The 20,567-nt window shown below is 43.8% G+C and overlaps 1 protein-coding gene across 1 annotated transcript in view; it reads left to right on the top strand.

Annotated features, from left to right (window-relative positions):
• Positions 1–307: 307 nt before the first annotated feature.
• Positions 308–20,567, top strand: part of LOC120935749 (sulfotransferase 6B1-like) — a gene marked incomplete at its 5' end in the record, with an annotated part of 38,921 nt that continues 18,661 nt past the window's right edge. The window contains 3 exons of the mRNA XM_040347808.1: positions 308–347; positions 10,332–10,441; positions 16,502–16,591. Coding sequence (XP_040203742.1) covers positions 308–347; positions 10,332–10,441; positions 16,502–16,591 — 240 coding nt within the window. The remainder of the gene's footprint in view (positions 348–10,331; positions 10,442–16,501; positions 16,592–20,567) is intronic.

The raw sequence follows: 20,567 nt of genomic DNA on the forward strand, positions 1-20,567 counted from the left end.
GATCAGGCACTTAGGTAGAAACTTTAAGGCAGTGTAACTTAAATTGGATTTTTTAAGTTACGTCAGGTTTTTGTGGATCTGGCCCAAAGTACCCACCCTATGTATCCACTGGGTTTCATTCTGTAAAATAGCTTTCTTAAGGTTGGAGCTCCTCCAGTGTGCCTCAACCCTATCGATTCCACAAAACTTTAAACCCCTTGGGTCACTATTATGGAATTATTTGAAATGATTGGACAAACTGTGGTGTTTAAAACCTTTTTTATCCTGTTCACATGTTCTCTTAACCTATTGTCTAATTTTCTAGTGATTCTACCCACGTATTGAAGCCCTTAAGGGCAGGACAGAAGGTAAGTCACATGGTATCACAAGTAATACATTTTTTTAATCTCATAGGTTCTGCCCTGATAAAAAGAAGTGAAATGTGTGGTCTTTCTGATCCTATGTCTAGAGGTTCGACAAACCACACATTTACCACAACTAAAACGTGTCTGGTCCAAAAAGTGCAAGATTTCTTGGGGGGGTTAACAACATAGTGTGTCAATTTTTTGTAAATAAACTCCGGCTGGTAAAACACTACTGAATTCTCTATCTTTAAGCAACAATGGCCAATGTTCTTTGATTATTTTCTCAAATTGTTTATTCTGTCTGGTGAACCCTGTTAAAAAAAACACCATAATCTTTTTTCTTATGAGATTTCATTTTAAAAAGAGATTCCCTGTCAGTATTTCTTATATTTTCTTTTCTTAAGATCCCTGGTATCGTACCCTTTTTCTTGGAACCTATCTAGTATAGTTTGGGACTGCATGTCATAATCTTCAATTTTATTGCAGTTTTTTCTCACCCTAAGCATCTGGCTTTTGGGTATGCCAAATAACCATCTTGGGTGATGGCAACTGCCAAGTGGTATATAGCCATTCCGATCTACTTCCTTAAAGAATGTGCGAGTAAACAACTTCCCGCTCTCTTTAAATATGACCAAATTTGGAAAATCTACTGAATTATGATTAAACGCCTCTGAAAAGGAAATACCATATGGATTGCTGCTAATTTCATTAAAAAACTCAAAAATGGAACCCCTTGATCCCCAAATAATAAAAATATCATCGATATACCGTTTATAAAAACGCAATTGTGGTATATTTTTTCCATAGATTGCTTGAGATTCCCGCCAATTTCTTTGGAAATTTGGATATTCATACTAGACCTCCCTAAATCGTATGCCTGTTTGACCCTTGGACTGCAAAGCTGAGGGTGAGTGGGGTCATGATAGGGGAGACCATATAACTGGAAACCTATATTCACCAATATCTACTACTGTTGGAAGCACCTAGCACTTTATGAATATTTTTTCTCACATTGTGTTTATTGTGATATGTTAGCACCTTATGTTAGCACCTTATTCCGCTAACGCTGTTATCATTCATATATTTCAATAAAAAAAATATTCCTTTAAGAGCTCCATAGTTACATAGTTAGTCAGGCTGAAAAAAGACACAAGTCTATCTAGTTCAACCATAAAGAATGCTAAGTGATGTTTTAAGCCATCTTCCCCTCACTCAGCTCCATGCCAAGCAAGAAAATGGCTCTCTCCAGCCACATATAAAAGTGATTTTGTGGCGAATCCGCCGATTAGACCACTTTTATCTGAAAACGGACTGCCCGCTGAAGTGGATACCGGGGTCATGGCAGCTAGCTGCTGCCATAACAATAAACAACTTCAAAGAGATAAAATGATGGCGGGCGGTCCATAAGTGGTTAAAGTGTGACATGTTCGGTATCTATTTACTCTGCGTAGCATCATATTTCACATTATACAAAAGATTTGGGCTATTGTTAGTGTTTTTTTTAATCATGAAACTGTTTTTTTCCCCCCCAAAAAAGGCATTTAAAAAATTGCTGCGCAAATACAGTGTGACATAAAAAGTTGCAACGACCACCATTTTATTATATAGGGTGTCTGCTAAAACAATATATATAATTTTTGGGGTTCTGAGTAATTTTCTAGCAAAAAACTTTTACATGTAGGAGAGAAGTGTCAGAATTGGCCTGGATGGCAAGGGGTTAATTACCATAAGTAATATACAAATATTTATTATATATTGTTTTTAAGGTAATTTACTATATTTTCAAAATCTGTACTCAAGCAGGTGGCTTAACGGACAAATTACTTTGGTTTGAAGTTATAACTTCCAGCCAGTTATTCCACAGTAAATAGATAAATAATAAATTATTATGTTATAACATATAGCATAATAATATATGATTTAGCTTGAATATAACAGTAGCTTTTCAGCAGGCAGCAGATTCTCATTCTCCCTCTTAACTGTGTGAGAAAAACATGGGATTGTGGGTAAATCTTAGACACATAAACACATGTTTTTTCCTTGTAGTTAAGAGGGCTGGAAGGGAGCATTTGTCTTTTAGACACACGCCCCTTCTATGACACTACAGTGAGAGGCGTGCCTCCACTGCAGCAATTTTACTGGACAGCTGGGACCAATGGTACTTTACCATTGGTCCAAGACTCCAAGCTGTTTATTGAGCTCAGTGCCTCTGACAAGTAGTGAGAGGCACTGTGAGCTCAACCTCTCAGTGTTCAGCTTGTTTTTAAAGTGGCCGCTCTGTATTTAGTTTCTGTCAGGCTACACAAGGAGCCCCATATTTATGGAGCCATAGGTTGTGTGAGCCCTAGTGGTGGGGTAGCACTTAGACTACATACCCCTCAAATTTGGGGTCTCTACGACCCCAGGTCGCGAGCTATGCCTGTTGGAAGGCAACATAAGTTAATATGATATTTCTGAAGTTTCTACACATCTGTTTTTACAACAAGTTGACACTTGCAGTCCTATGGTTTTAAAAAGGTACAGAGGAATTTGGCACCAGGCAGAATCTGCATAGCAGGGGGCCTGGCTCATGTGCGTGTAAGGCCCCGTACACACGACAGAGGAACTCGACGTGCTTGGCACGTCGAGTTCCTCATCGAGTTTTGGGATGAAGCCGCCGAGGAGCTCGGCGGGCCGCCTTCTCCCATAGAACAACGAGAAAATAGAGAACATGTTCTCTATTTTCTCGTCGAGTTCCTCGGCGGCTCCATCGAGCCAAAACTGTACAGACGACAGAGTTTCTCGGCAGAATCCGGGTTTTGACCGAGTTTCTCGGTGAATTCTGCCGAGAAACTCTGTCGTGTGTACGAGGCCTAAGACAATACTCTGGAAGCAAGCTTACGATACTGCCCCTTGTGACCAATACAAGGGCTATCTCTTGGCAATACCTTATTGGATAAGATGCAAGGGGGGAGTGGTTATGAGTTGGAGTGTGTGTTCAAGTAAAAAGCTCAGAAAGATTGAATCCAATCTCTCTCTTTGCTGAAAAGCCTGCCATGAGGCTGTGTCTCTGCCATCCTCATGGAATCTTGGATTGGGCCTAGCCATGTGGCCCAGACCTTTCTGTTAACATCTGAGTTCAGCCAGTAAGGGTTTACCCAGAGGAGGCGATAAGTATCTTTGATGTTCTTTGTTATAGACTTTATAGATATCTGTTGTTAGTATATGACATTCCTGTTTTTAAAGTAAATAAATGTAACTTGTAAATTTGTTTACTAAGCAAATGCGTCTGTCTTCATAGCTAACATTTTATCATTAGGCCTAGCATACTCTGGTAGATTAGATTAGTTAATAAAGGGACAAACAAATTAATACATATATGCAATAGCTATGTACTGTAAGTTCAGCAGAGTGTAAAGTATTGCTGGATTTTACCTCATTTGGCACCCCAGATGGGACACAAACTCACAATCCCTATTGCATATATGTATTAATGTGTATGTCCCTTTATTGCTAGAATAATCTACCAGAGTATGCTAGGCCTAATGATATAATGTTAGCTATGAAGACAGATGCATTTGCTTAGTAAACAAATGATATTTATTTCCTTTAAAACCAGGAATGTCAGCCCTGGGCTGGGGAGTGCAGAGGAGGCCCTGAACTGGGGGGGGGGGGGGGGTACAGAAGAGGCCCTGGACTAGGGGGGTGCAGAGGAGGCCCTGGACTGGGAGGTGCAGAGGAGGCCCTGGACTGGGTGGGGGGGTACAGAAGAGGCCCTGGACATGCAGGGGGGTTAGAGAATTCCCTGGACTGGAGGGTAGGGTTGCCACCTCATCCCTTTAAAACAGAACACATATTAATTACACAGGTTCTCTGGCTGATTAAGGTGCTGCTAATTAAACTCACTTGGTGCCTTATCGACATTATCGACATTAAATTGGCCCCAGAACCTGTGTAATTACTATGTGTTCTGTTTTAAAGGGATGAGGTGGCAACTCTACTGGAGGGTGCAATGGAGGCCCTGGGCAGATGGGGGGTGTGGAGGATGCTTTGGGATGGGGGGGTGCGGAGGATGCCCTGGGCTGGGGGGTGCAGAGGAGGCCCTGGACTGGGGAGGTGCAGAGGAGACCCTGCACTGGGAGGGGTGCACACAAGAGACCCTGGACTGGGGGATGCAGAGGAAGCCATGGACTAGGCGGGGTGCAAAAGAAAGCCCTGGACTAGGAGGGGAGTACATCGGAGGCCCTGGACTGGGGGGTGTAGAGGAGGTGCTGGACTTGAAAAGTAGGATTGATAAAGGACCTGCATTCGGAGAGCAGGGTGCAGAGGAGGCTCTGCACTTGGGATGGGCTGTAAAGGAAGCCTTGGACAGGGAGAGTAGTGCAGAGGAGGCCCTGGACTAGGGGATGGGTGCAGAGGAGGCCATTGACTAGGAACTGGTCTAAGTGAGGGGGTGCCTTGAAGTCCCAGATTGGGAGAGGGGTGTCTGGAGGTCCTGAACTAGGCCAGCAGGTGTCTGGTCCCTGGAGAGTGAATTCACAACATAAATGGGGACATTTTTTAATTGTTGCAAGTAATGCCAAACACGAGCAGAGAGACAGGTCATGTGATAGATTTATTAAAAGGAGAAGTACAGCCAAAGCCTGTTTGGTTGTGCTTCTCTTGTTGATCACATCAGTGAAGATTGTTTTTTACTCCTGTGACCCATTTTTAGATTACAGCAGGCTTAAGCCCGCTCTCGGTTGATGTGACAGAGTCAGTCCAGGCTGGGGAAAGATCGCAACCATATGGTTGGGATCCGCTCACATACCTGGACAGGCACCCAGCTCAGCCTCTGCTGAGAGCCTGAACCGGCCACTTCACAGCCCAGTGATTCCGGTAAGCACCTGGGGGGGGGGTCAGAGCAGAGCCAGAGGCTCACAGCCATAAGCTCTCTGCTCAGGGAGCTCTGAGAACCAAGCTATCGGTGCCGTTTGATTACTCGGTTCTCAACCATAGAGCCGGTGGGAGACAGATGCAGCATCTACCTAGGTAAGTATGAATAATAAATATAATTCCCATACTTCTCTTTTAATTACCCAACATCTCCTCTTTCCTGCTATCTGGCCCACATGACAATTAGGCCTCATTTACATGGAGCATATGCATCCATGCCCAGTGTGATGGCCATGTACCGCGTGGGGATGCATGGTATTGTGTGCATCCAGTCCAGTCAAAGTCAATTGGAATGCAACAGCTGCATGGACATAGTCAAATGTCAAAATTTTACATGCAGACAGGAAGGGATGCATGTATCCAAACACACATTGTCTGCATTCGGATCTGTGCATCCACTTCTATAGGTGAAGCTCTCTGGTGGATGCAAATGCAGCAAGAAGTCAGAGCATAAAGGACCTGCCTCAGCGCCTGTCTGAATGAGCCCTTAGGGAAATGTATTAAAACTAGGGCAGACAGAATTTAGAGCTGCTATGCATAGCAGCCAATCAGCTCATAGCTTTCATTTTTAAAGCTAAACAAGCTGAAGATAGAAGCTGATTGGTTGCCATGCGCAGCTGTTCCAGATTCCCTACTGCACCAGGTTTGATAAATTCCCCTCACTGTGTTTTACATTTCTTACTCCTGACTATTGCATTCTAAGTACAGCACATTCTTTGTTAAAGTGGTTGTAAAGGCACAAGATTTTTAATCTTGATGCACTCTATGCATGAAGGTAAAAGATCTTCTGTGTGTAGCAGCCCCCCAGCTTCACCTAATACTTACCTGAGCTCTTCTCTTGATCCAGCGATATCCCCAAGAGCCTTAGCTGTCTGGGGACTCACACTACTGATTGGCTTTTGGCAGCAGCAGGAGCCATGCATGTTGTTCATCCCTTGTGATAGCAATAAATATGATAAAAAATGTAAAGAGACAGTGTAATTTTTTTTTTTAATAAAATTATTATTATTAATAATAATAATAATAATAATAATAATAATAATAATAATAAAAAAAAAATAGTAAAGCATTCCCATACCCCATGCTCACGTGCAAATGGAAACACATACCGTATTTGCCAGCGTATAAGACGACTGGGCGTATAAGACGACCCCCTAATTTTCCAGGAAAAATGTTGGTTTTGGGATATACTCGCCATATAAGACTACCCCCTTCTAGTCTTTCTGGAAGCTGAGGGGTAGCCGGAACAACCCCTGACAGGAACAACCGCTGACAGAAACAGGCTTTTTTAAAATCTCACTGTGCCATTACATGCCTCACTGTGCCATTACATGCCTCACTGTGCCATTACATTAATTGACATGCCTCCACTGTGCCATCACTCGCCCCCACTGTGCCATCACTCGCCCCCACTGTGCCATCACTTGCCCCAACTGTGCTGGCCAAGACGATCTCCCTACCTTATTTTTTTTGTAGATTCTGTCTTCCAGGCTGCGGGCATCCATGATTCAAAAGCCGCGCCTTCTCCTCAGACTGTTCCGTGATAGGCGGAACACAAATTTTCCCAGCAGGGCCTCTGTTCAGTGTTCCACGCATCACGGATGTCCTCTCGTCCGAGGATGAGAAGGCATCCGTGATAGGCGGAACACTAAACAGAGGCCCCGCTGGGAAAATTTGTGTTCCGCCTATCACGGCACAGTCTGAGGAGGAGGCGCGGCTTTCAAAGCATGGATGCCCGCAGCCTGACGGAGTCACGAAGACTGTCTTCGGCGTATAAGACGACCCCCGACTTTGGATGCATTTTTTTGAATCCAAAAAGTTGTCTTATACGCCGGAAAATACGGTATGTAGGTCACACACACATATGTAAACCGTGATCTCAGCACACATGTGAGGTATTGCAGTGAGTGTCAGAGCGAGACTAGCACCAGACCTTCTGTTTAACTCTAAACTTGTAACCTGTAAAAACTTTTTAAGCATCACCTATGGAAATTTTTAGGTACTGTAGCTAGTCGCCATTCAATGCATGTGAGCAATTTTAAAGCGTGACATGTTTAGTTTCTATTTACTTTGTGTAACATTATCTTTTATATTTTACTAAACACTTGGGTATTGTGTTGTGTTTTTGTGCACTGAAATTCATCAAAGTATATTTTTTGATAAACTGCTGCCCAAATATTGTGCAATATAAAAAAATTGCAAAAACCATAATTTTTTTTTCTCCAGGGCCATTTCAGAAAATATATCATGTTTGGGGTTCCAGATAATTATCTACTTAAAAAATACAAAATTCTATGGCCCAGATTCACAAAGTAGATACGACGGCGTATCTCCAGATACGCCGTCGTATCTCTGAGTTGTGCCGTCGTATCTATGCGCCTGATTCTTAAAATCAGTTACGCATAGATTTCTATTAGATCCGACCGGCGTAAGTCTCTTACGCCGTCGGATCGTAACTGCATATTTACGCTGGCCACTAGGGGCGTGCACGCTGATTTACACCTAGAAATATGTAAATCAGCTAGATGCGCAAATTCACGAACGTACGCCTGGCCGACGCAGTACAGATACGCCGTTTACGTTAGGCTTTTCCCGGCGTAAAGTTACCCCTGCTATATGGTGGTGTACATGCGGCGTACCGATGTTAAGTATGGACGTCGTTCCCCCGTCAAATTTTGAATATTTTACGTCGTTTGCGTAAGTCGTCCGTGAATGGGGCTGGACATAATTTACGTTCACGTCAAAACCAATACGTCCTTGCGGCGTATTTGGAGCAATGCACACTGGGATATGTCCACGGACGGCGCATGCGCCGTTCGTGAAAAACGTCAATCACGTTGGGTCATGGTTATTTTACATAACACACGCCCCCCTGTTCCAAATTTGAATTAGGTGGGCTTACGCCGGCCTATTTACGCTACGCCGCTGCAACTTACGGAGCAAGTGCTTTGAGAATACAGCACTTGCCCGTCTAAGTTGCGGAGGCGTAACGTAAATCGGATACGTTACGCCCACGCAAAGATACGCGGATCTATGAGAATCTGGCCCTTAGTGTGGTCAGCAAGAGTCTGAACATTCAACTGAGGAAAAAAACACAGAAAATACATTTTGGTATTTGTACAATTCTACATAACATTTTAGAGAGCTTCGAAGGGGATGAAAATGTGATATGCCTGTGAACAGTTCAGTGTTAGAAGATGATCTTGATAATTATAGATGTCAAAAACAGGATTAAGTTTCTGCTTGGTAATGGAATAAGGTACAGGTGCGCTTGTAAAGCATGTAACGGTTATGCAATATTATTCCTTTTGTTATGTATTTTTTATTCAATTTAGAGAGTACTGTCTCTAGTCAAAACATATGTTTTTAGCTTTGGTTAGATTTTAGAAAAGGTTGTACGTTTTTACCACCCTTTGTATCCTTCTTCTTGGGAACATTTCACATCCATTTTCCAGTCCTGCTCATCAAAAAGAAAAAACTCCAATATAGCTGCGCCCACTAATATCGCAAAGTAGATAATTAGGGGGATATGTGTCCAAAAATCTGAATGTCCATAAACCCTAAAGCTAACACACTTATCAAATGGGCTGTTCACTCATATTTACTACAACCTACTATCCCCATAGTAGGAATAAAAGTTAGGCATACACTGGTTAGGACTATTAATTATCATTAAAATTGCCCTGATATTGTCCAATGTTACACTACTATATCCTCTACAGCATCTTAATTCTTGGAGTAAACAACCTGCATGTACTCCTTGGCCCGGATTCACAAAGCACTTGCGCCGACGTATCTTGAGATACGCCGCGTAAGTGCAAATATGCGCCGTCGTATCTGTGCGCCGTGCCCACAAAACTAAGATACGCCAGAAAATAGGCTTCATCCGACCGACGTAACTTGCCTACGCCGGCGTAGAGTGGGCGCATATTTACGCTGGACGTATTTGGCGCTCCCATTGATTTTCTATTCACATATGCAAATGAGGGAGATACGCCGATTCACGAACGTACGTCTGTCTGACGCAGTGCGCGTAAAGTCATACGACCAGTGTAAAGTTATGCCCCATAAAGGAGGTGTAACTCAGCAGCATCCATGCAAAGGGCTGCACCAGGGAACTCAAGCCGACGTATTTTACGTAGTTTACGTAGGACGTGAATATGACTAGGCGTAGGTTACGTTCACGCCATAGGCAGTGAACCGACGTATCTTAGGCAGTTGTTCGGACGTGATTGTGAGCATGCGCACTGAGATGCGCCCACGGGACGGTGCATGCGCAGTTGTCGATACGTATCTGTCTGGCGCTCGGCCCATCATTTGCATGGGGTCACGCCTCATTAGCATGGCTCAAGCCCACTTCCACTTACGCCGACTTACGCCTTGAATTCAGTGCTTGCCTCTCTGCGATGCGTCGGCGTAGCGTAAAAGAGATGCGCTACGGCGGCATTAAATATGCGCCAGTGTCTGTGATACGGGCTTTTGTTTCTAGTATATTCCAACAGATACTCCTTAATTAAAAATACTGTGATACAGGTGGGCCACTATTAGACTGCTGTATCATCTGCAATCTTGGAATTCTTATAGAGAGTTTGTTAGAAATTGGCCAGAAGCAAGAACAGAGAAAACCTTAGCAAACTACTGGCCCAATGTCTATCTGCTGGTAAAAGCAGATCTATTACCATTTGATGACAAGGTATGTGTTTTTTTTTCATTTTTTTTGCATTGGTACATGTTCCCCATAGCAGTGCTCAGTTCCTTATGATTGTTTTTTTTTTACAATAGTTTGCCTGTCTGCCTTAAAAATGTCCAGAACTTACAAACAAGATTCACCTCTAGTAGACTTCGTTGGGATTCACTGCTAGACCAGATGACTACAGAGGAAATAAGGAAAATCTTACCAACAGAGACACCAACAACAAAAAAAAAAGCTTTTAACTGTTCTCTATTCTACTTAAAACAATTTTTATTTTATTTTTTACTGAGACCACATACTATCTCCCCAATGGTTCCTCCACAAAGGGTAATAAAAATATATAATTTAGTATTTTGATGTTGTTATTCCATTGACTTTAGGAACTAACTGGGCTGTCCAAATATTACATGAAGTTGTGAGCGTGATTAAAAATCAAGAAGTAGCCCTAGACCAACCAATGATTGAATTTGGAAATCCACAGACGATAGAGGTTGGTATAAACTAGTGATACATTTAAGTATTTATGTAGTTAGATAGATGTACTGTAGAAAATAGTTGGATGATGTGTACCTAAAATATATATTTTTCCTATTAATTGTTTCATGCTTTCATTTCTTCAGTTGCTATTTTTGCTTTTTCAGTTTAAGAATTTAAAGGGTATCTATCTTTTTTTCATTTTGGATAGAGTGGGAAAAGTTAAAATCCCTGTCAGGATTGTATTACTGTCTCATTTCCACTGAGGAGATTTACCCTTTTTATTTGTCCTGGTTCCAAAATAAAGAATCAAGGTGAGGGAGAATTTTTTTAATTTTGAATTGTCACTTGACCAGGAATAGAAAACGAAAATCTTCCAATAAGGACACTTATTCTTGTGACACATGTCTAAAAGAGGATTTCCCTTCCTTCAGGGAGATCTTTCGGGGGAGAATGTAAAGAAAATCCTCCCCTGTAGGACACAGACAGAAAAATGTATCACAGGTAACAAGGGTTTTAATTTGAACCTTTACCAAAAAAAAAAAAGTTTTGACATTAGATGTGTTCCTTTCACACTGCTGGACCGTTCAGGTCCGCCTGTTAGTTTTTTCTGCAGACCTAAACGTCCACTCCATGCCTCTCTATGGAGTGTCGGATGTCAGCGGTGACATGTCCGCTGACATCCGATCCGCTAAAATCAGACAGATGGCAATACGTCGCCATCTGTCCATGGCGGATGAGATCGGGTGAGATCTGATGAAAACGGACATGCTGTCTGTTTTAGTCCGATCTCTCCATAGGAGACAGAGGCGCTCGACAAGCCCCTCCCCGCTCAGTGAGCAGAGAGGGACCGGTCATTCGCTGGCTCAGCGAGGATCAGCGGATCCGCCCCGTGTGGAACGGGCCTTACTTTGAGGCATACAGAAACACATTTTTGATGAAGACATAATGAGAAATAATGAACCCTTATTTTATTCTATTATTATCCATACTATAATGCCGCGTACACACCATCACTTTATGTGATGAAAAAAAACGACATTTTCTATGAAGTAAAAAATGACGTTTTTGAAACTTCAATTTTCAAAGACGAAGTTGCCTACACACCATCGTTTTTCTCACAATGTTCTAGCAAAGCGAGGTTACGTTCACCACGTTTTTCCATTGAAGCTCGCTTCATAAGTAGCTTCTGGGCATGCGCGGGTGAAAAAACGTAGTTTTAAACGACGTTTTTTGCTACACATGGTCAATTTCTGTGAAGTAAAAAATGACGTTTTGAAAAACGACACATAAAATTGAAGCATGCTTCAATTTTTTTTTGTCATTTTTTACAAGACATAAAACAACGTTTTCCCCCCACACACGGTCACTTAAAGTGACGTTTTTAAAAAAAAAAATTCATCACATAAAGTGATGGTGTGTACGCGGCATTAGGATGAATAGCTTCTAACTAATTTAATTGTATTAATACTAAAATGATTTTATTTATTTATTTATTTATTAATTATTATTAATAATATAAAAAAGTGTCCACAAAAATCTACAGTAAAGAGTGGGTACTTTGCAATGGGTTAAAAATGCAACAATCCTGCAAGCCACCACCACTCAGCTAAGGTATAGAAATAAAGCTGCTAGCGTGAAACACGTCTCATAAATCATGCCAAAGACTAAATAAAATGAACAAAACGCAGCGCTAATGAAATGATAGTGCACACACCACTATACAAAGTTAGGGGGCTATGTGTCCAGTAAGTGATGTAGATATGTGCAAACAAATAGTACAAGTAAATACTGTATATATAAATAATGAAAAAAAAATATATAAATTTAATCAAAAAAATCGTAAGATTAAATAAATCGCATCACACTAAGGTGCATAAGTGCATAATAAATAATAGTGGTAAACAGTCCAATTCTTAAAAATTACACACAAGTCCATATACAAGTATTCTAAGGTGCTTCAGTGTGGATAAAAAAATAAAAGAAAAATTCCACAGCGCTTTAGTGCATGTAATCAGTAGCAGCAATCCAAGGGTGATGTATAATACAGTTCATACAACAACACACAGCCCAGTGAGTGATCTAAAAGTCATGCCAAGGTGTAGTCACACAGGTGCTTCCCTATGGTAATGGACGCTCACCTTAGAGTGTGCGACCTTGCAACTAAGCTTGGTCTGTGCACTATTATGAACCACATCTGGGTTCTAATGGATAATCCTGGGTTCCTGGGGCCAGATACAGGTAGAAGTGCGGCGGCGTAACGTATCGTAGATACGTTATACCGCCGCAAGTTTTCATCGCAAGTGCCTGATTCACAGAGCACTTGCAATGAAAACCTAAGCCCGCGTAATTCAAAGGGGCGTGTGCCATTTAAATTAGGCGCGCTCCCGCGCCGGACCTACTGCACATGCTCCCTTTTGAATTACCCGCCGTGCTTTGCGCGAAGTGACGTCATTTTTTCAAACGGCGACGCGTAATTCCGTATTCCCGGACGGCTTACGCAAACGACGTCATTTTTTAAATTTCGACGCGGGAACGACAGCCATACTTTATACAGCACATACGTGTGCTGTGTAAAGTTAAGGCATCCAAAACGACGACTAACTTTGCGACGGGAAACTAGACTAGCGGCGTAGCGAACGCGAAAAACCGCCGTGGATCGCCGAAACTCCTAATTTGCATACCCGACGCTGGCTTACGACGAGAACTCCCCCCAGCGGCAGCCGCGGTACTGCATCCTAAGATCCGACAGTGTAAAACAATTACACCTGTCGGATCTTAGGGATATCTATGCGTAACTGGTTCTATGAATCAGTCGCATAGATACTCTGAGAGATACGACGGAGTATCTGAGATACTCCGTTGTATCTGAGATACTCCGTCGTATCTCCTTTGTGAATCTGGGCCTATGTTCCTTGGCAGGCAGCTCCAGATCATAGAATATATAAGAAAAAAACCCGGATGGTGCAAGTAACGTTTTAACAATATTTATTTAAATAAAAAGACAGATCCCTTGCCGGGGTGCTCACATACTGCAGGTGCAACAGTGCACCACTCTATAACAGGCTCGTAGCGAGATGTACAGATCGGGATATGGTAAAAAGTCCTCTCAGCCTCAGACAGACTCTCCTGCCGTCCTGTCCTCTCCCCTACGCGTGATGATACAGGGGGTGTCGTACCTTCTTCAGAGGGTAAATGGGTTGCCATCTCCTAAATTAAATGTAAAGCCCAATCTGGGAAAAGAAAGGCTCCTTTTACACACATACAGTGCTATTTGACCACACAGCGGGTGAAGTGCAGGAGTTTGCATGCAGGAGGTTTTGTGTGCTTTCGGAAAGTAAACCGAAACCATGGGATATAATAGAACTCTATAGGAAAACTTCAGTAAAACATATCTCAAATCTTTGAGTGAGGAGTAGCACACAAGGGGTGGGGGAAGAGATAGGGTAGGAGGGTGAGAATGGGGACCATAGAGGGGGGGAGAAAGCAAAGTAGGATAAGGGATGGGGGAGGGAAGGGGGGGGTAGGGCACCCAGACCACTGGTATTAAGAGTAGGATAATAGTGGGGTTCGGTCTAAGGGAGAGAGAGGGTATGTAGTAGAAAGGAGAAGATTGGACTCCACTCCGCTAAAAATTTGTGAACACCACTTATGCATCAAAGGTAAGACTTCTATCATCTACCCATGTTGACCAGATCTTGTCAAACTTATTTGGGCAGTTGTGCCCCATGTAAGTGAGTCTGTAAAGAGGAAGCACTGCATTAAGCATGAATCCCCACGCTGCCACTGTCAGGATCTACTCATTTTGATTTGGAGAGAATTGTTTTACTGGCATAATAAACCGTCTAGAATATAAACAATTTTTAGTGCACGGAAGCCTGCAGATTATCAGTTATACCCAACAAGAGAATTAAAGGGTCCATTTTAACCGCACCTAGGGTGTTTATGTCAGCGACCACCGCCTTCCAGAAATGTACTGTATGAACAAGACCAAACCAGAATAAAACTTCCCACTTCAGTTTGACATTTGGGACAATGTACTTGTGAGGTATGATAAATAGCTGACAGGCTCTGGGAGGTATAGTAGACAATATGAAGAAATTTTAGCTTCACCAGCCTATCGCGGGCTGAGACTATCAGGGGTACGCACTGTTGGATACCTGTAGCTCAGTCCTATATGATTAGAGTGGGTAAATCGCGATACCACTTCTGAAATAATTGGTCAGTCTTAAAGTCATCATAAACAATACGTTTAAGGCATATAGAGGACAATGGCTTATCAATATTACAAGCTGTTAACAGTTTTTCCACCTAGTGATAATTCAGGGAAATAAAATTTGGAAACTACGCCTGTACTGCATGCCTTAGTTGTAAGAACCTAAAGAGCATCCAGGAGGGTAATTGAAATTAATGCCTTATCTCATCAAAAGTTAAGAGATGAGGCTCAGGCATATTATGACGCAGGGTCCTGATGTCGTGCCTCTGCAGAACTGCAGATCTGGGATTGATCTGAAATGGGGTAGAGTTTGATTACCCCATAGTGGGGTATGAAGAGACATAGTATGGGCCTCGCTCAATGCCTTAGTCACTTGGTGGTCTTCATAGGGGGAGTAATATTAGGGTTAGATCGGGTTCCCCTATAGACAAGATTACTGAGCTCCGAATAGGGACCCAACAAAGCCACCTTCAGGTTAACCACCGGGTTGGATTTGACTTTCTCAAACCACCACCGAACAGTTAATAAAACTGCCACCCAGTAATATCTCTTAAAACAAGGCTGAGCCAAACCTCACTCAGTCAAAGGTAACTGTAAAGTAATTTTGGCTATCCTAGGGACATTACCTGCTTAGAGAAAAGACAGGATGGCTTGGTTCAGTTTCCGGGAAAAAAGCACCAGGCACAGGTATATGTCAAAAGATATATAGGAATTAAGGAAGATAGGACCTTGACCAGATTCATCTTACCCACCAATGTAAAAGGCAAAGGGGCAGATTCACATAGAATTACGCCGGCGTATCAGCAGATACTCCGACGTAACTCCGAATCTAGCGCCGTCGTATCTTAGGGTGCAATATCTACGCTGACCGCTAGGTGGCGCTTCCATTGCGGTCAGCGTAGAATATGCAAATGACTAGTTACGCCGATTCACGAACGTACGATTGCCCGTCGTAGTGAATTTACGTTGTTTCCGTAAGAGATACGCGGCGTAAAGATAAACATGCCTCCTAGGTGGCGTATCCAATGTTAAGTATGGCCGTCGTTCTCGTGTCGCAATTTGAAAATTTTACGTTGTTTGCGTAAGTCGTCCGTGAATGGCGCTGGACGCCATTTACGTTAACGTCAAAACCAATGACGTACTTGCGACGTAATTTCGCGCAATGCACGGCGGGAAATTTCGAGACGGAGCATGCGCAGTACGATCGGTGCGGGAACACGCCTAATTTAAATGATCCACGCCCCCTACCTGGATCATTTGAATTAGGCGGGCTTGCGCCCTTGGACTTTACGCTACGCCGCCGCAACTTTACAGGCAAGTGCTTTGTGAATCAAGCACTTGCCCGTAAAACTTGCGGCGGTGTAACGTAAAGGAGATACGTTACGCTGCCGCAGTTCTACGAGAATCTGGCCCTCAGACTTCTAGATCACGCATTTCTGTATAAATCGATTTAAAATAAGGTATATATTGTCAGAGTTCACAGAGTTTAGCTTTATCGAGGCCATTCATTTATAGGCGATCATGCTCTAAGTAAATAATTATTCGGGCTATACAATCCACAATACAGAATATAATGAATGTGCATGTACAACAGTACAGTCAATAGCAATCAATTGCTACATGCAAACTGTACTAATCCATGGTAACAGATTATTAATTTACTGTAGTCATAGTAGTTAAGAAGAATGTTGATGAGTTACAGAAGTTAAGATGAATACTTATGTACTGTATTTCCATGTAGTATGGCAGTTTGGACAAGGTCGGGGGACTTTGTGCTGCTTTAATGAACAATCCTTTACATTTGTAAACCAGAATATTTCAGATTACACCTAAAATATTAACTTTTTATTATTTTGGTAGAGACTTAAAGAACAATCTTCACCAAGGATCATGACGTCACATTTGGGGTTTCATGTGATACCGAAGTCTTTCATTGAAAAGAAAACTAAAGTACGTGTTATTTTTTGTAATTAGCTGCTTCCTGAATTCATGAAGTGATGCACAGTTCATTAATTTATCTTTAATGAAACTCTACTGGACTGCTTGACTGATACTGCCACCACATCTATATACAGTGCCTTGAAAAAGTATTCATATATCGTTTACATTTTTCACATTTTGTCATGTTGCAACCAAAAACGTAAATGTAATTTATTGGAATTTTATGTGATAGATCAAGACAAAGTGGTACATAATTGTGAAGTGGAAGGAAAATGATAAATGGAAAAAATATTTTTTTACAAATAAATATCTGAAAAGTGTGGCATGCATTTGTATTCAGTCAATACTTTGTAGAACCACCTTTCGCTGCAATTACCGCTGCAAGTCTTTTTGGGTATGTCTCTACCAGCTTTGCACATCTAGAGAGTGACATTTTGGCCCATTCTTCTTTGCAAAATAGTTCAAGCTCTGTTAGATTGGATGGAGAGAGTCTGTGAACAGCAATTTTTAAGTCTTGCCACAGAATATCAATTGGATTTAGGTCTGGACCTCAAATGGGCCATTCTGACAAATGAATAAGCTTTGACCTAAACCATTCTATTGTAGCTCTGACTGTATTTTTAGGGTCGTTGTTCTGATGGGAGGTGAGCCAACGACCCAGTCATAGGTTCGGCTCACATATGAGCATCATGTGTCTCACAGCAGGGGGCTGAATTCGGACCTGAAATGGACCAAAATACGCACAGCATTTTTCTGCAAAACACACCAGACCTGCTGTGGAGATATGTAAACCAGCTCCATAGAGAGCCGATCCAAATCTCCCACATCCAATTCCCAATGGTGTGAACTCAGCCTTAAGTCTTTTGCAGACTCTAAGAGGTTTTCTTCTAAGATTACCCTGTATTTGGCTCTATCCATCTTCCCATCAACTCTGACTATCATCCCTGTCCCTGCTAAAGAAAAGCATTCCCACAACATGATGATGCCACCACCATGTTTCACAGTGGGGATGGTGTGTTCAGGGTGTTGTGCAGTGTTATTTTTCCGCCACACATTGGGCCAGATCCACAAAAGAGATACGCCGACTTAACTCGATTTTTCTAAATTTACACGGCGTGTATCTTTGCGCCCGATCCTCAAAACGAGAAGCGCCTGAAATTCGGGCTTTTCCGTCCTACCTAAAAATATTACGCCGGCGCATTCTCGTGCGCAAATTACGCTAGGCACACCGCTTTATTTGATAGGCAAAGATGCAAATGAGGGAGATAGGGCGATCCACAGAATTAAGTGTGTGCGCCGTAGATTACGCCCTGTGCGCACCTGTTAGTTTTTTGGTGGGATTTTACACATTATAAAAGCAGCCCTAATTTTACACATGCCGTCTGAATGTCTGCTGAAGCAACACCATTCAGGAAGAGCTCAGCACACACACGTTCAGGACTGAAATCTCTCTGCCAAAATGCCAGGACCAGCAATGATACTAGCTGCATTAGTTGATATAGAGACACAAAGAAGGAGGAGGGCACAGAGGAGGAGGATGAGGGCACAGGAGAGGGTCTACCGCCCACGGCAAGATTTGTTTGGCATGCCTGCTTGTGAAGTTTACCGCAACTACAGATTTACCCGTGAGGCCATCCTGGAATTAACAACAATACTTCAGGATGATCTTACCAGCCCAACCCAACGCTCCCATGCCCTGCAGCCACTCACCAAAGTACTGGCCACTTTGCATTTTCTGGCCACTGGCTCATTCCAACGCACAAGTGGAGGCGTGGCTGGGATGGCACAATCCTCCATCAGCAGGTGTGTGCACCAAGTGGTCCCTGCAATCCTGCTGCGCATGGGAAATCAGTTTCAGAAACCCACCCAGGAGGATCAGCGTTTAAAGTCAATGACCGACTTTTACAACATTGCCAGATTTCCACGCACCATCGGGGCCATTGATTGTACCCATGTGGCACTACAACCACCCCATGATACTGAGCACATGTTCCGGAATCGTAAAGGCTGGCATTCCATTAATGTGCAAGTCATCGTCGATGCCCATGGCCTCATCTGGCACGTCTGTGCTAAATTTCCTGGATCCTGCCATGATAGTTACATTTACCGGCAGACACAGATCTCAAGAGATTTTGACCAGAACATGTATGGAGACAGCTGGCTGATTGGTGAGTGACATGTGTGTCAGGTATGTCCCCCCCATGATGCTGACATCACAAGGGGCACATGCATGACTAATATCCTCCTGTCTTTTCCCTTACAGGTGACTCAGGATATGCCTTGGGACCTCATCTAATGACCCCATTCAGGAACCCCCAAACCCCAGGAGAGCAACGCTACAACCAGGCGCACATACGAACCCGGGGAGTGGTTGAACGGACCTTTGGGCTTCTGAAGTCCCGCTTCAGATGCCTGGATAAGTCTGGGGGTACCCTGCTGTATTCCCCTGACTTTGTGTGTCAAATAATTGGGGCATGTTGCATACTCCATAACTTTGCCCTCAGAAGGGGACTGCATATTGACTTATGTAATGACCTGACCCCTGACCCAGGCAATACTATCCCAACCAACTCTACCCGGTCTGCTGAGGGCACAACAGCTAGGAGACGCCTTGCAGAAGGCATTTTTTCCCAGTAAATGTACATGATTAATGTCACAATAAGTATGTATTTTTTCACTGTAAATGCACATCAATAAAGTCACAATGATAATGCATGAATGCACACCACTGTGGTTCCTTGCACAGACACATCACATGCACATCGAATTGGATTAGATCCAAGTCCCCCCCCCCCCCTTGGGACTTGGGAGCAGTAACGCCACGCCACGGCTCCAATTATGTCACTGTGCATTCATACACCATTCAGGAACCTGGGATTGCACTTCTCCCTGGTCCTGGGGATCCCTTCTCCACCAAAACTGAGGGTGACAACCTTAATTTCTTAGGAATGCCACCCCCCCACATTCACACATCATTCACACACATAAACCAAATCATAAGTACAGAAGACCAAATTTAAAAAAAAAAAAAATGCATAAACAAAAAAAAACAAGTATCCCAGCAAATTTATTAGCGGCGGCGATTGCTACGCCTTGGCTGGGCAGGGGCACGGGCAGGGGCACGGGCAGGGGCACGGGCACGGGCAGGGGCACGGCCACGGCCACGGCCACGCCGTCGCGGAGGATGTCCATTGGGGGGGTGTTGAGCTGGGGAAGGAGGAGCCTCCTGGGGGGGTTGAGCTGGGGAAGGAGGAGCCTCCTGGGGGGGTTGAGCTGGGGAAGGAGGAGCCTCCTGGGGGGGTTGAGCTGGGGAAGGAGGAGCCGCCCCTGCTGGCCTGCCCTCCATGGCCCCTGCAATGCGAGTGAGACAGGCAGTGAGGGCAGCCGCATTGGCCTGGCCAGACCTTGTATTGTCCTGCACAGCCTGGGTCAGGGCACTCAGCTCATGGGCCACGCGCGTTGTGGCGGTCTGTATGTCATTCAAACATGTAATGACCGCCGTTGAGTTGGTGGCCACATCACCGAGTGCCTCCATCATTTCACCCTGGCTGTGCTCCATCTGCGTCAGTTTTTCCAGAATTTTTCCAAGAATGCGGGTCTGCCGGGCATTGTCCTTCACCACACTGGCCGACAGACGCTCGCCCACAGCCACGGTCTCCTGGGTTGTCCCCCTGGCTGCCGCTGAGTCTTGCGGGCCTGGAGGAGGGGAGAGAGTGACCCTGGTGACTGGAGGCCTGTTGGGGGAGAAGTGGGAGGGGCTACCCCTGATGGTGGCCTGACTGGTGCCAGCCTCAGGGGTAGTCTCAGGGGAAGACTCAAAGGTCATCATATCAGTGGCCAGGAGGACTTCCCGGCCAATCTGCATATTTTCCTCCTCCTCCCCCTCATCATCCTCCTCCCACTCAACCTCAACCTCCTCCCCCTCAACCTCCTCATGAGTGGAGGTTTGGCCAATCCCCTCCCCTGGGGAATCCTGCCCTTCTTG

This window comes from Rana temporaria, chromosome 4 (genome assembly GCF_905171775.1).
Source record: "Rana temporaria chromosome 4, aRanTem1.1, whole genome shotgun sequence".
In the NCBI taxonomy this organism is placed as follows: domain Eukaryota; kingdom Metazoa; phylum Chordata; class Amphibia; order Anura; family Ranidae; genus Rana; species Rana temporaria.